Genomic DNA, 15,959 nt, shown 5'->3' with positions numbered 1-15,959 from the left:
ACGTCAAGTCAGGGCCACGTAAAGGTTGTTGAATAAGCGATATTTGCGCGCGCTGTGACGAAACTACGTTTGCATCTTTCATTCCACCCCCTCCTGCTCTATGCCCCCCCCCCCCCCCCCCAAAAAAAAAAAAATGAAATTGAGCAAAGTCGAAAGGAAGCAAACGAAAGTTTTCGGTTTTTCTCCTCTTGCGAATGCTCGTAACGATTTAGCACTGTTGCTACCCCGAAAACAAGGCATTCTGGCGGTGAAAGAGAGGTGACGGGAAACCGCTCGATCGGATTTTTTTTTTTCTAGTTCAGCGCGTTTCAGTTAAGTGGGCAAGATCAAACCGGGTGCAGAGGCTTTTCGGAGAAAACGTCACGGACAGACAGTAGCAGTGTAATACGGTGTTTTGACAATGGAGAGACCACGCCTGCTTGCTGGAACGTGGTGGACAATGGCTAACGGAGTTATGCGTTTCACCATGCCGCATGGTCCCCAAAACTGCGGCTACAATAAAATGCGGCGCTAGCTAAAACAACAAGAAAATGACGGTGTCTCCTGACAAGCAAACGGGTAATGGGGCAGTAGAAGGTCTGGCTTAGAGTGTTGCCGCGAGTAAGGTAATTATAAAAAATTGCGCTATAAAACGTGGTACGCCTACATTACGCCATCGCACGTAGAAATGCATGCGTGCAGTTGAATGTATTTATCGCATCCGAACACAAGCAACATCACAAGGAACCCGGTCCCTAAAGAAACATTTACGCAGTATTTTCGTTACGTCACTTGTTAAGCGCCCACGTGGCAGCTGCGATAACGTAGCGCGTACGACATGTCTACTTAGAACCCTCGCCTGTTCTCGGCGCGTCGCCGCGAAAGCATTTGCTTTTATTTCCATTTGCTTTCCAGTAGTGTAAAGCGTTCTGAGCGGGATCGGTCAGGCGCAGTCACATTTATTGACATTTTCTGCACACGACGAGTCAAGCAGGAACAGAAATTATGACGTATACGAATAGAACGGACGAGGACACTTCACAAGCACGTTCGACAGCGAGCAAAAACATTTGACAAGGAGGCTATGCAACAGAGTACGCATCACAAGTAACGACACTTTGCCAAATTCAAAAGTATAAAAAGCTGCAACGTTTTGAAAGAACCTCTCGTTGTACATCTCGTAAGGATAATGTGCATTCATGAGCGGATAACATTTATCTCTCGTGCGGCGCCTTTTATACCAATGGTTGCTTTCCTTCATCGCTGGGTCCGCCGCGGTGGCTCAGTGGTTATGACGCTCGGCTGCTGATCCGAAAGACGCGGGTTCGATCCCGGCCGCGGCGGCCGAATTTCGATCGAGGCTAAATTCTAGAGGCCCGTGTACTGTGCGATGTCAGCGCACGTTAAGAACCCCAGGTGTCGAAATTATCCGGAGCCCTCCAATACGGCGTCCCTCATGGCCTGAGTTGATCGCTTTGGGACGTTAAACCGCATAAACCAAACCAAACCTTATTCGCTGATTACGAAACTAGTGCCTCATTTTGTAAACGCTGTCGTTGTTGCTGCGGAACTAATTGCAAGCTATTTTCTTTTTATGGGTTTCTAAGACCTGCATGCCAGATGGCAGCGTGGTAATGGGGCTATCTACCGCAGTAGCAGTCGCTTCGGTGGACATGCTTTCTGTTACGTGCCTATTCTTTCAATCCTTACTTTGGCATCTATTTCCATCGATTTCCTTCACTCTTCCCGCGCCAGTGATATATAGTGGCCCAGTTGGAGTCAATCATAGCAGTTGACATGCCCGTGCACTTCCCCCCTTAATTTTCCTGCCGTCTCTCCTTCCTGCTTATTTTTTCTTCCTTCTCAGCAGCCAAGTTACACAAGCAGCAACCCATACTCGCTCCTAAAAGGCCTGGGTTCGAATCCCACTTATGCCTATACATCTCCGCGTGTGTTTCATTTACTCGAGTTCTCTCGTGGTGTGGACGAACGGAGAGACGGACGAATATCTGCGGACACAGAGAGGTGAAACTGGAGACTTTTAATGCATTCCTACCTCATAAATGAAATCGTAAAGTGATCTCAGGGAGGAAGGTGCTTTGACGGCGCCAAGAAATAATTTAGGCGGTGATGCAAGAACAACCAAGTGTTTAGGCCCCTGGAATATTCACTGCGAATTCCGCGAAGGATATGGGATACAGCCAGAAAAAAATTTTCCGGTCTTGTTAACAGGACGTGGCGCTGTCCGTATACGGCTGCAACATTGCAATGTAGTTAACTTGACTTAAGGTGGATTTTCTTAAAGCAGGGAAACGGTACTGAACTGCATTACTATGGCGCTCTTAAGGTTTCTGCGACTCAGCGGGACAATGAAGCCAAAAAACTACCAGCGCCCCTTTCTTCTGGGTTATTTTTTAGCAAAAAAAAAAAAAATCGCGCACTCTTGCTTCGTGTATACCGGAATGTTGCGCACTCTTCCATGCATAGAAAGATGCTGAGTATCTGACACGCGTAAACAAGGCTACCTAGCTTCAAAGAGATGCCTACCGATCTGAATTTTTGTTGATTGAACTAAATTTCTTTCTTCCAAGTACGGGATGCGCACTTTCAGCAGTTGCGATGTGCGGGTTCTACTTATCATATTTTCCTCTACGTGGAAACACTGAATCTCTAAAGTTTCGGAAGCGAATCATCATTGAGCGTTATCGTTAAAAAAAAGACACGATTTCGGTTACCGTTTTTATTTGTTTGTTTACTTAAAATTGGTTTTTGATTGGTTTTTAAAGAAATGAAATGTATCTGTCCCGCATATCTCGGTAGACCCCTGAAGCGCGCCGTAAGAGAAGGGATAAAGGAGAGAGTGAAAGAAGGAAGGAAGAAACAGGTGCCGTAGTTGAGGGCTACGGAATAATTTTGACCGCCTGGGGATATTTAACGTGCACTGATATCGCACAGCACACGGGCGCCTTTTACGTTTCACTTCCATCGAAACGCGGCCGCCGCGGCCGGGTTCGAACCCGGGAACTTCGGATCAGTAGCCGAGCGCCCTAACCACTGAGCCACGGCGACGAATTCTGCTGGTAAAACATGCCCGAACAACAGAGTTCAGTACAACAGAGAGACGGAAAGCAATGCGCATAACACAAAGAAAGGAATACATAACATAATACCACACCATAATTAAGAATGAAAAAGTAAAGGACAGTGCAATTCACCCCTGTTCATTGATTGGGCGGTAAAATCGGCAGAATTAATCCGGTACAGCGCTTTATTATGAAATCCAAGCAAAACATATGAATAAATATATAGACGACACGCTAAGTAATATTTATGGAGAGAGGGTCTTGTGGAATCTTAGGAAAGGTTATCTGTCAACGGGTTCAACTAGTATTCACCATCACCTGAACCTTAATTATACGCGGACACTAACAGTGTTAAATACAGCTGCTATCCTCTAGTTCCAGTGGATTATTAAATGTGGTTGGAACTTTGAAACAAGGAACTGGAAGAGCGCCTGGTATAGCTCATCGTTTACCATTGAGCCCATTCTTATAATGGAATCGTAGCCTCTTGAAGTTGCGGCATACGTTGTGTTCCGCTCTTTCATATCGTTTTTAATTACGTCGTATTGTATTTATTTTGCGTTGTACTTTGTATTTTTCATGTTAGTGCTTATCAGTCCCCTTTTTCTTTGCCCCCCCCCCCCTCCCCTCCTCCTTCTGCTTAGCCCCTGGAAACGATGTCAACCCTACAATGCGATACCAACCCGCCCCTGCGTTGCGCAAGGGCGGCTGATTGATCCGCCGCTTGGGCAACGCTTTCCTGAATGCTCTCTAACTGTATACGTGGGGCTAAAAAAGGAAAACCGATAGAAGCTCTTTCAATATGTCACGCACGTGGTTGCTAAGCCCTGTAGTGGTTGCCACATCGTAAAAAAGAACTTGCCCAGTGTATGCGCCCCGAAGAAAGGTTGACCGCCACGCTGTCACTCGGCTCAATCATTTGCGGGCGTATAATGCGTGCCTACGCTGATAACTGTTCCACTGTCAAGAGATACTGCTAGAAGACGCATGTATTGTCCCAGATAAAAAGCAGGTTCTACACACGAACCTGAACGTGGTCAAGCCGCTCTGTTTCAGCGGATAAGTAATTGAACATTATATCAGTCTGCTGCATAATAAGGTTGCACGGTAACGGAAGAGAGAGTGAATCTTTCTCTGGTAGTGAAGTTTATAAATAATTTCTGATGCAAAAAGAACAATAACAACAAAAAGGATCCTTTTTTCCTTTTTTCTAGAAGAAAGGAATCCACGTGGGGTTCCTCAAGACAAAAATTAGAGGGACGGTCAATGAAAATGCGACATTATGCACTTTGTGGATAGGGCGTTGCTAATTGCTTGATGCAAACCTGCATTTGAAATCACTCGGCTTTCCGTTCCACTCCATGCCCGTCAGATGGCGCTTCATTGTTCTTTTGTTGCCCACTGCGTTTGGAAGCGGATGAAAGTAGAGTAAGGCGATTTAAAGAGCACAGCGCGAGAGGCGCACAGTTTAACACGCCGGGCGCTTGGCTGGGCCGTATCTTCGGTACTCCTAACTCGATGCATGCAACGTATTTCTCTGATCATGGCATGGTTATTGTGTCTACTGGTGTATGCACCCGTCCTAAGTTCCAATCTCGTCGAGCACCCCTTCTAGGTGGTGCGCTCAGCGTTACCTCCCGTCTAGTGCTCTGTTGCTCTGCCGTTCCTTTAGATGTTTTTGGTGCCGTTTCCTAGAATCTTTGCAAATAGTTGATGTAAACAGATCATAATTTCACTGTAATAAATATCATGCTTCAAAAAATGGCACGCGATTTAGCGTAGTTAAGAAAAATGCTAGTTAGGAGCGCTAGCACTTTCGTTCTCACTCCGGTTTTGGTTCGAGGCCCGGTTTTTAAGTTAACGCAGGCTTCGGACAACGATCGACGAACACGGACTAAAGATCTGCCTTAAGGGTACGACGTGATAGCGTTAATTCTCATATATACGGAATTGCTCATTCTCTTCTTTGCATTCATAGATCGCTGGGAATCCTCCTGGAGGAGTGGTGCAGCGGTTCAGCGATGCGTCACTGCCCTGCGATGGCAGGTGCTGCCACCGGTGGGGTTGTGAGACCCACGGGGCTTGTGGAACCCATGGCCACCTGCCACGGATGGCATGTGACCATGTTGCCGCGGACGAGTGTCGCTGGGATTTCTCTCCAACGAGGCTTATACGCTATCGTACAATAATGTAATCCTTATGTGAAGAAAGGAACAGGCGTAGTAATTGATAGACACCTGAACCGCGCCATGAGGAAAGGGTTCACGAGGAGGTTAAATGAAGCATTGAGAAAAATTCACCGCAGAGAACGGTTCTGGATTCATTTTGACCACCTCAGGTTTCTTTTTTAGCATTAACCGACAGCGCACAGTACGGGGGGTTCGATCACCAGTTACCACCAGTTTCCCAATGATCACAAGTGAAATCGCACAGTACGGGGGGTTCGATCACCAGTTACCACCAGTTTCCCAATGATCACAAGTGAAATCGCACAGCACGTGGGGTTCGATCGTCAGTTACCACCAGTTTTCCAATGATCACAAGCTTTCCCCTTTCGTGATATTGTTCTTCTCTGGGGAGAAACGTTTAGGTACAATCGGTCATGACCCCATCTCGTGCAAGCCACGCTGCACTTGCGCCATGAAAGATGATGTTATCATCATCGATATTTGTCGTTGTGAACGCGAACATTAGCGGTGCCCGCAAAGCTCCGGTACACATTTTTCACTGAAGCAGTTATCTCTTCTCGCTGTGTGCTATAAACGACGAATATAAAACAAACGCAGCTATGCAGGTCCATCTGCGTGAATATTAAAGCGGTTTGGGTACCTGGTTGACGTGGAGCAACTGGACTACTAGTACGCCTTCGTGCTTCAAATCGAGGATCTTGAGTGCTTAATCTGCCGTTCTTTAACAAATTAATTGTTTTGACTCAAATGTTTCTCTGTTCTTCTTTTTTTTTTTGTATTCGCAGGTGCAGCTCAAGAAAAACCCGCCTACCTGTTTTGGACGCTATGGTCTGCAGAGGAAGACGAACGTTTTTTTATTATAAATATGTTGCATTAAGCTCTAATAAAGAGCGCCGATATCTCGTTCAATATACAGCCCGCTTATAGACGGAAGTTAATCGATAGTGAGCGGTTGGCAAGTTGGCATGCTGCTGTAGCTCTGTGTCACAGCAGCACAGGCTGTCTTGTCAGGCTGTTATGCGCTTTTTTCTTTGTTTGTGAGAGCTGCACAACAATCAAAGCTTACGTGCGCACCTGCCATCCTTCACTTCGTTAATGACGCAAATGGCTCACTTAACCTAGCTGTTCACTTCGTCGCTACAGCGCCGATGTCATTCACTTCGAATAACGGGACGATTGAAGACGCGCTTCAGACTGAGCAGCGCGTCGAAAAGCCGTACAAAGGCCTTTGACAAAAAAAAATCAACAACAACAGTATTATGCTTGTTTCCAGGCAGTTTTTTGTGTGTATGTCTGTGAATACGAAACCATCAGCATTTGTTTACTTATCCACAGTAAACGATTCTCCGTTAACAAAAGCAATAAGGAATCGCGGCATAAGAACGGTAAAAAAGTTCTAGAGGCTCGAAAATCTATGACTTTAAATGGCACAAGTCTGCTTCATGAGAGAACAAGAAGGTCTTTTATTATTATTGTTTGTTTCATTTAAGGCACGATTGAGGAGAAGTTTCGAAGCAAGAGTTTTTTTCAAAATAGTGAAAACCGTCAGATACCAGTATTTAGACCCTTTTAACCACTGAGTTTGAAAAGGAATCGATTTCCGTGATATTATAGCCTATAGCTATATTATTCCACAGTGTGTACACTAGCACTCAAAAGCTGTTGCGCAAAAAGGGCTTCGTTCATACAAAGCTATCAGTTTTGGTTACAGCAAACAGCAACGAATGCAACGCGCTCATACACTTTCTATAATAGAATAGCTCGGTCCAGTCGGGACGCGAATCCGAGAATGGAAAGGAGCGCCGTGTGCAGTAAAAGACGAAGAAAGAGATCTCAACAACAACAACAAAAAAGACGTGCTTTGATGTATGGTAAAGTAGATGCATACGTACACCTACACTGCGGAGGCCAAGTGATCTTGGCCAATACATCAACACTGTCAGCGCAGTCATGTTTGCCCACCCGCCAGAGAGCGACAATAAAACAAATAAACACAAAAAAGACATTCCTCGCTTCCGGTTCGAATGCGTGCCTTTCATAACGCTATATATTCGCGCCGCATTCATTACTGAGAAAGCCCCCGCGGGAAACGGTGCAACAATAAAACAGTGTCACTCAAACTGAAAAATCGCGCAGCAGTTCCTTTCATTTTTCCTGCAAACCACTTGTTGTGAGAGGCCACATGAAATAGTAAAAGAGGCAGAAAAAGAGGACCCCCCCGGCAAAATGAAGAAATTAAACTGTAGCAGATGTCTGTTAGAAGCGAGGACTAGAAGCTAGGGGGAGTTCTCATACATTATTCAAATGGAATCCGGCGTTCTCCTTCTGTCTCTGTTGCGTTCAGGAGAACATGAAAAAGACAAAAATAAATATCGTCAGAGAGCGGCGAGGGACCCATTCGAACAGGAACGCACAGGTTTGTGTGTGCGCACATTTCTACGCTGCCCACGGCTGTTTAGGCAAATCACGCTAATACGTCAGCAAACAGAGCGGGGCTGCTTGACAAATCACGCGGTTTCACTTTGCCCGCGAATTACTTAAGGGCTGTCGGGAGGTGCAAGTTGGCTAAAAAAATTAAAAAACAAAACGTGAGAAAAACAGGCAAGTTGCAGAAAACCAACGATTGAGATTGCTTTTTGTCTCTCCAAGCGGAGACAACATATTCCTAAACGTTTTCGCATTTCAAGAAATCGAAGCGTTACCCGTCGCGGTGGCTCAGTGGTAAGGCGCTCGTCTACCGAGCCGGATTACCCGGGTTCGAACCAGACCGCGGCGGCCGCGTTTCGATGGAGGCGAAACGCAAGAGGCGCCCGTGTGCTGTGCGATGTCAGTGCACGTTAAAGATCCCCAGGTGGTCGAAATTATTCCGGAGACCTCCATTGCGGCACCTCTTTCTCTCTTTCTTCTTTCACTCCTACGTTCCTCCATTCCCCTTACGGCGCGGTTCAGGTGTCCGCCGAGACATGTGAGACAGATACTGCGCCATTTCCTTTCCTCAAAAACCAATTTATCAATTTATCATGCTGAAGGCGCGTGGCAAAATACTATCACGAGATCACAGAGTGTCAAGCGAAACCTTGTCGAAATATCAGCTTTAGTTATGTGAGTAACGAATTCAAGAAGCTGTTATAGAGTGCGAGATGACGACACCGAAATAAACGATACTCGTTATGCCCAGCTACGTGGAAGCCAATGGACGTGATATTTTAGGCATAAATCGCAGAAGCATTCATTATTTTGGCTTGCAGAGCAGGATTGGTAAACCGCACGCCAATAAGCATGTCCGAGCGCTTAAATGTGTTCGCTTGACATTTATGCTCGTCTGAAGCTAAACATGACGTTCTTTGCTAGCGCTGGTTAACGTGCAGTTAACGAACAAACTGACATCTGGGGGCGCAAGAAACGACGAGGAACAAACGAGAACGTTGAAAGACCAGGCGGTGTACTTCCAATGGGAAGGAGTGCTCCAAATTGGTTCCATCGTACGATTTCCGTGATTTTACGCAGCTTTCGTTCTTTACTTCCTTGCCGAGTGTCCCCTGTTCTCACTGGCTTAAAGGCAGGCGACTGATATGAGATTTACAAAGAAGCGCACTTCTCTGGAGAGGGCATGATTTTATGTACACTGCAAGACAGCAGAACGACAAGATTGAAACCTCTCTTATATTCATTCGACAACGCACACGTGACTAAGTCCTCTGTGTATTTAAGCGGGCTGCAATTATTTTGGTAAATTCGCTCATTTAGTGCCGGAACGACGGCACTAAGCCATATCCGCTGTCTGAATATTCCCACTTTTGCACGTTTTCATTGCAGACAAGACTATGAACGACGTTTGACAGCGCTTCCCTCTTTACTTTCTGAATGCCGAGGTTTGCTGGGCTAACATGCAGCTATCATTTATTTGCGTTTTTTGTTCAGTGCCGCACTGGCCAGTACATCCGCCAGTTAAGCACAGCCCGATCCGCGGCGGCTTCCGCGAACCGCTACTACGGGGACCCACTGCGCATGCGCAGGTCACCCTGACGGCGCCAGATGGCGCCAGGTGCCGGTTCGCTGCGCGGACGCCTATAGAGTCTGGACCAATCAGAGCGTACGCACTGGAGGTGCGCTGAAGCGGATCGCGCTATGCCATATCTCTATTTATGTCGACGTTTGGACATAACAGCGGCATTTCTGGAGCAGCACTCGAAGTGGTTGTAAGAATCGGATATTGCGAAGCCGGCTCGAAGGCTGCTACAAAAATAGAGACCCTGTTAGCGGGAAAAACAATACGTCGCGGAAGCGATGAAACTAGCACGGAGTGCAACTTTAAAAGTGCCTTAAATCGGAACGACAGGAGCAAAGCCATTGGGACCGGCTGTGGAAATTGAACGGTGTACAAAAAGAAAAGCTCGCAGCTGTACGGTACAAACACGGAGAGTACGAAAAAAAGAAAAAAAAAGAAAAGTAGACGAAAAGTCGCCACGCACCAGCGGTTTGAGCATAAAAAAATCACAGTTATTGAAAACCAACGCTGGCACAGAAACACAGGCTGGCTCATCTTGGCAAGTCTAGCGATGTTCAACCTATCTGCCCTTCCAAGCATGCAGTTTGTCCCACAAAGACGGTCAGCAATTTCTAAAAATGCTTTTGATTTAGAAGAGCGCATTTTTTTTTTTTTTGAATAAACTGTCAGCGTTGTAGGGCATCACAATACAGCTAAGACGGGCAATCTAGCACGCTGATTAACTAATGCTCATAGCTATCTTTTTACCTATCAGTGTTAGGTTTCTTATTTATTGAGACTTGTAGACAACCGCAGTTAATATCACCATCAGTTTTTAGATTTTCGAAAGTGTCGTCGCCGCCGCAGTGCAAGCAATTCTGGGCCGCACACGAAACCGAAACCATGTGAATAGAAAGAGCACTAGCCACGCCCGCGAGCACGCGTCACACGTCGGAGCGCCTATTACGTGCTCTCTGCCCGTCTGCCCCTCCCAGTCGGGCGCTGAGAAAGGAGCACGTGACACAACGCATCCCTCTGTGACGCGCACTTGTAGGCGTGGCTACCGCTCTTCCTGGTAGCGCGGTTTCCGTTTCGTGTGTGACCCCCGAATTTCTGGCGCTGCGGAAGACATGAGAATGGGCTTTTCGAAAATCTGAAAACTGATGTGGATATCGCTCACATTGGGCTACAAGCCTCTCATTAAATTAGGAGCCTAACAGTAATAGGTAAATAGTTAAGCAATTCACTATTCAATAACCGGCATGCTAAGAACGTCTTAGCTGCATTCAGATGCACTGCACCGCTGGAAACGCTATGCCGAATAAAGCGCTATTGTAAAATAAAAAGCCTATTTTTAAAAACTGCCCACAGTCTTTAGTGAGACACCGACTACGCCAGACGCTCTCACGTCTGGCACAGCCTACCCATTATGTTCCATGCGAGCAATAAATTGGCTTTTCCTCAGCCGCCGTCTGAAAGCAGCTGCTTCGCGCTCACAGCCTATACACAACTAACATATGGGGCCACGTTTACAACCACTGCGCATTCTTCCTCTTGATATTTGATTGCGAGGCAGTAGCAAAAAGAATTCGACCAAGAAAAGAAGAAGAAGCAACTTTGTTTTCTCTTTGTCTACCACGCGAGCCGTAGACGCGATTGTTCGGTGCTCGCTTTAACAAAGTGTCACAAGCCGCTGCTATAAGCAATGGCTGGGCAATGGCAGCTGCACGTTCAGCGGGCTAGGAGTGCAGCTAGGAGACTAAGCGGAGACTCATGGGCGCGCAATGCCTCGACAGGAGCATTGCGAAATTACAGTAGAAATTTTTTCTAGTTCTTTTCTCCACAGATCGGCGCATAGGACTAGCGGAACCGAAGAGATTCTAAAGCGAGCGCCGATGCGTTGGCTTGTCGATACGCTGCCTTCCCTTATCGTCGCGCAGGTGGATGATGTTTTATCATAAGACCCTCCACCCTTATTAAAACTGTCTATAGACTTCTTATAGACTCTATTGCATTCCTATAGATATTTCTTTTTGTCTATTCATATTCTATAGACCGTCTATAGACAAATGTCTACTAAAGTGTATGGTTGTAAATCTGTAGATTGACTATAGACTGTCTATAGCATTTGTATTGCCTATAGACTGTTCTTTAGGATCTGTCTATAGAGATTCTGTAGACTTTATAGGCAGAAGCATATAGACAATCTATAGACTTTCTAAAAAAATTTTGTAAGAAATCGATCACTTCCCTGATTCAGTGCAACACAACTGTGTTCGCTAATATTCTGTTCAATGCCGAAAGACAGCGGGACCTTCTGCAGCCTTCAGATGAAAGCTAGGCTTACAAAACGACGCAGAACTCCAGCCAAATGAACAACGGGTTGGAGAGAAGCCTAAGTCCGCTTGCCAAGCTTTGGACAAGACTACTTACTTTTGTCATTGACCTGTGGACTCGGGCTTTCGTGGCGCCCTTGTTCGTTTTGTGCTGCAAACGTTTTCATCTTCCCTTCCCTCTACACACCGTAAAAACTTGTTAATTCTTTGAATGTTCATTTGTTTCTTGCTTGGGCAATGTTCCAAGTGTGGGGAGAGCCAGGCTCAAGCGTAAAATAAGAAATTGCGTTTAAAATAAAGGGCGCGTACATTTGAGATCTCCGGCTCTTGAGTCATGTTGGTCGGTCTTCGTTAAGGAGAAAAATCTAGATGTGAAGGTTACCATAATCTGGATACTAACTCGATGTTCGTTTCAAGTATTCTAACCAGTGCGCACGATTAAGTGCGCGAAGTACTGAGCAATCTTGAGTGTACTTGGTGAAAGTTAAATGTCCAAGAAGACGTAAATTCACCAGTTCGCTGTAGCCGCAACGAGTAAATGTGACAGTGCCAAAGGAATCTCACTGGGACGAGTGAAGTGCTCAGAGCAGGTAACATCCGCTACTCTTCCAAGGTTTTGCCATGAATCCGCCCTCTTCGTTCTTTACCTAGCTTTAAGCAACTAAGGCCATATTTGAAAAAAAAAAAAACTGCTTTGCGAATGCAACACAATCGCTTCAGTGCCTCGCCGGAACTCTGCAGCAACGTCTAGCAGGCTATTGTTAGTGGCTAGCAAGTCTCTTAAAGACTTTCGCGGATCGGGCAGAACACCAGTTCCAACAAATCACGATTCGTTATTACACTCGTGCGGACGGATTTCTCAGTTCAACTATTGTATTCACCGCATTTCTGTAAAGACGACGACTACAGAAGAGGCTGTGTGAGCAAAATGGCTCGCGAAAACTAGATGCAACTACTGCAGCTACGGGCGTCACAACGATGCGAATTTGAGAGAAGAAACAGCGTCAAGAGGTGTTAGCTAGCTAGCTAGTTATGCGCGCCGTGAGCGATCCAGCCATTGTCCGAAAAGCAGTGCGTCACCTTGGAGCTCACCGCGAGTGTTTCTATGCCACTTGAGTGACAAAAGTCGGTGTCTTTCCAGCGCGCGAGCCTGCAAATATCTCTTGTCGTTGCGTACACTACGTTCTCTCTCTTTTCCAACACGCGCCTGCATTATAAGCCAGTTACTTTAATGTGCATTCCATTATGCTGACCGCGGAGGAACTCATGTAAACGCAGTTTCAGATATATATCGGTTTTATGGGCTTTAATGTGGGTATGTATGTATATATATATGTATTGAGAAAACTTCCTTGGGCTGGGCTAGAAATGCACGCAAAAAATATATGAAGCCGTTTGTAGCTCAGAACAATTTAATGACGTTTCGGCTGCGGGACCTTTATATATATATATATATATATATATATATATATAATGTTGCGGTGAAGCTCACGTCCATTTGCTTGCTGCACTTGCACAATAAGCGGAATGTAAAATAGAGGCAGGAGAAAACTTTTGTTTCGCATACTGCAGCTCAGATTAGTAAAAAAAAAAACTACGGATACTTGTTGGCTGGCCTCTGCCAAGCTTGACGTAATATTGAAATTGCCACAGCGTGCACATCTAAATAAGCAGTTAGTAGGTGGCTAAGAAAAGAGAAAGCGAGTATACGGCATTGCAGAACTCGCTAGTTGGATATAACATTGTGCACACACATACAAGCGGTAAAGTCACGCTCCTATACATGTATGTACCATCGCTTTTTCGCGGTGGCACATACATAAGAAAAAGTAGTATATCGGCTAATTACCATGAGTATCAGAAAAGATAACTGTACGTAACAAAGTCGTTCTCCTATTCAGTTACGCTGGCACTCCAGACATGAAGAAGCATTACCTGAGTAAAAAGCAGTATAGTGAATTTATACAGCTTTTTACTGAGAATTAAAGTTCTTCCCCGAACCTCCCCCCCTCCCCTTTTTTTTTTGAATACGCTAAAAGTATCAAACGAACGTGGGAACTAAGTGGGAATAAGTCTAGAGAAAATAATTCAATGGATTGCACATGGCCCGAAATCACACAACATGCAAGGTCAGCAGGAAAACAGGAGTATTGTGTGACAGGAGTATTACGAGGGTACTTGCTACACTGTACGAATTCAGTACCACCGGCTGTGCACAGACAATGCGAATCGCAAAAATACAGTCCAGGAATTATTCAGACATCAAGTTACTTGATATGTAGCATGCATGGAAACAGTATTGGCCCGATTTTCGAGTTTTCGATGATTATTTGCCAATTTTTGCTTAATGATCCCACATGACGTCGTTTTGTTTCTAGAGGAAGGCGTTATTGTTCTTAATGAGTAGTCGCCAAGTATACAGAGCGACAAGTAATCTGTCAAAGCTGTTCGCCTATATTTTTCCCTTACGCGCGCCTACGCTTAAGATCTTCGTACAGCATCGACTGAAGCATGTAACGAATATGTGATTGCGCCATTCTGAATATAATTAAAATTTTCAAACAGCATCGATTGAAGTATGCAATGAATATGAGGTTGCGCCACTCTGACTATAATTAAAACACCGCCGAAACAATCTCTGGTGTTTGTTCTCATCACTGAAGTCTCGAGAAGAGTCCCGTGCGTGCGCAAATAAAAATACCGGTGAGGGACATGAACCGCGGCGCTAAACAAATATAATAAAATGCAGAAATGTCTGGTCTAACCGCCTGCCACTAACCGCACAACTTCTTACGGGCTCTTAGGACCGCTAGCGATGACATGCAGAGATCGCTAGACTCCCGACTAACATTTGCTTGGTAATGACAAAAAGGCAACCTTTAGACAGACCGACTGTAGCAGCGCAGCCATATCTGGCTGCGATTCATATTGACAGCAAAAGCGCGCAGCGCGAGAAAAAGCTGTGACATCATCGAAGAACGAACATTAACCGCTGCCTTTAAAGACGAGTGGACATTCACTGCAGCGGGGAGAGGGAAAAACGCCGTCGTGAGCGCGTGTGCCGCGCTAGGGGCTATTTTAAAGCGAGGGCGGTGTCGCAACGCTGGCCGTTCCGAGACCTTGATCAAGTTACAAGTTAACGACTACCTCGGCTTCGCAACAGCAGTAATCAATCGGAACGCTACAAGTTGATCGCTACGCGCGTCGGCTAGACAATGATAAAAGAAGACGCAAGAAATGATCAGATGAGGAAGCACCGCAGGGAACGTAGCCTCGAGAACACCTCAATCAATTAACCCCTGCAACGGCTTCAAATTCTCCGATGCGAGGGCTAGGTAAGACTGCCTGTCAACCGACACGTGCTCGAATGGGCGAATGTGGCCCGTTCGGGAATTCCCTAGGACGCCGCGACGGTGTCTAGTGCGCGGGGAGATGCGGAGAGTGATGGTTACCGGGGGGCATGCTCCCGCTCTCGGCGGCCAGTTTGAGTTCCTCGGGGTCCACTTCCTCGATGACCGTGCGACCCATGGCCTCGTCGAGCGCCTGTGCCCGACGGAGGGCCACCTGCTTGGCCATGACCACCTGTCGCTTGGCGATCAGCGTGCACCGGTCGCAGACGCAGTCCACGTACGGGCAGTAGCGCTTGTGTCCCCGAAGCAGCACTGTCTTGTTGTGGTTCTTGCAGCGCGCGCAGTTGGGCGTGCGGCCCGACGGCGTCTTGGCCGCCGGAGCGGCCGGAGTGGTGGCTGCCGCCGTCGCTGGAGCCGCTGCCGCGGGCGCCGAGCGCGCCGATCCCGCGGCAGCGCCGCCGCTGCCTGGCTTTCCGGCACCGTTGACGCTGCTCTTGCCGCCGTCCGGGCTGTGCGCGATGATCAAGTTCAGCTCTTGCCGCACCATGACTGGCATAACCCGCACAGCTGACTTGACTACACGCAACTGACTCGCCGCCCGATAACCAGAGGAACGCACGCGATCACGTGACGCGCCCTGCTGCCGCCGGCTGCTCCGCCGAGGCGCCCCCAAGTGCCCAGCGACGCCCCAACAGCGAAGGACGAGCAGCGCCGAGCGATTGCCACATCGCCGGCGTGGCGCTTTTCTTTCCGCGCCTTTCCCCGCCTAGGTACAGGCGCGCGTTGGGGAGAAACCGGTCGCGCGGCCTAGGGAGCTCTGCGCTCCAGGTCGGAGGAGCGGCTTTGCCGCCGCTCTGGGTACGGAAGTGGCGGGATCGGCTGGCTCTCTCGGGCGTTTTTACGACTCCCAGAGCTAGGGGGGGCGACCTCCGAACGGCCTTTGGTAATGATCGGAGGCCATATATTTCGTGCTACTGCCGCTGTCGCCATTTTTCATCCTGACAAACCATCGACAACGCAAGACGAATCGACAC

General features: G+C 47.1%; 1 protein-coding gene and 1 long non-coding RNA gene across 2 annotated transcripts in view; one reads left to right on the top strand and one right to left on the bottom strand.

Annotated features, from left to right (window-relative positions):
* Window positions 1–6,160, top strand: part of LOC149339464 (uncharacterized) — a 204,510-nt gene extending 198,350 nt beyond the window's left edge. Inside the window, exon 4 of the long non-coding RNA XR_016283526.1 lies at window positions 6,037–6,160. This is a non-coding gene — a long non-coding RNA (uncharacterized LOC149339464). The remainder of the gene's footprint in view (window positions 1–6,036) is intronic.
* The window catches only part of LOC149339463 (uncharacterized), a 61,800-nt gene extending 46,183 nt beyond the window's left edge, over window positions 1–15,617 (bottom strand). The window contains exon 1 of the mRNA XM_089548251.1: window positions 15,028–15,617. Within this exon, the coding sequence (XP_089404377.1) occupies window positions 15,028–15,481 (454 nt within the window). The 5' untranslated portion in view covers window positions 15,482–15,617. The remainder of the gene's footprint in view (window positions 1–15,027) is intronic.
* Window positions 15,618–15,959: the final 342 nt, after the last annotated feature.

This window comes from Amblyomma mixtum, chromosome 6 (genome assembly GCF_055824585.1).
Source record: "Amblyomma mixtum isolate Tamu chromosome 6, ASM5582458v1, whole genome shotgun sequence".
Classification (NCBI taxonomy): Eukaryota; Metazoa; Arthropoda; class Arachnida; order Ixodida; family Ixodidae; genus Amblyomma; species Amblyomma mixtum.
This window is presented reverse-complemented; position numbering and strand designations above follow the sequence as displayed.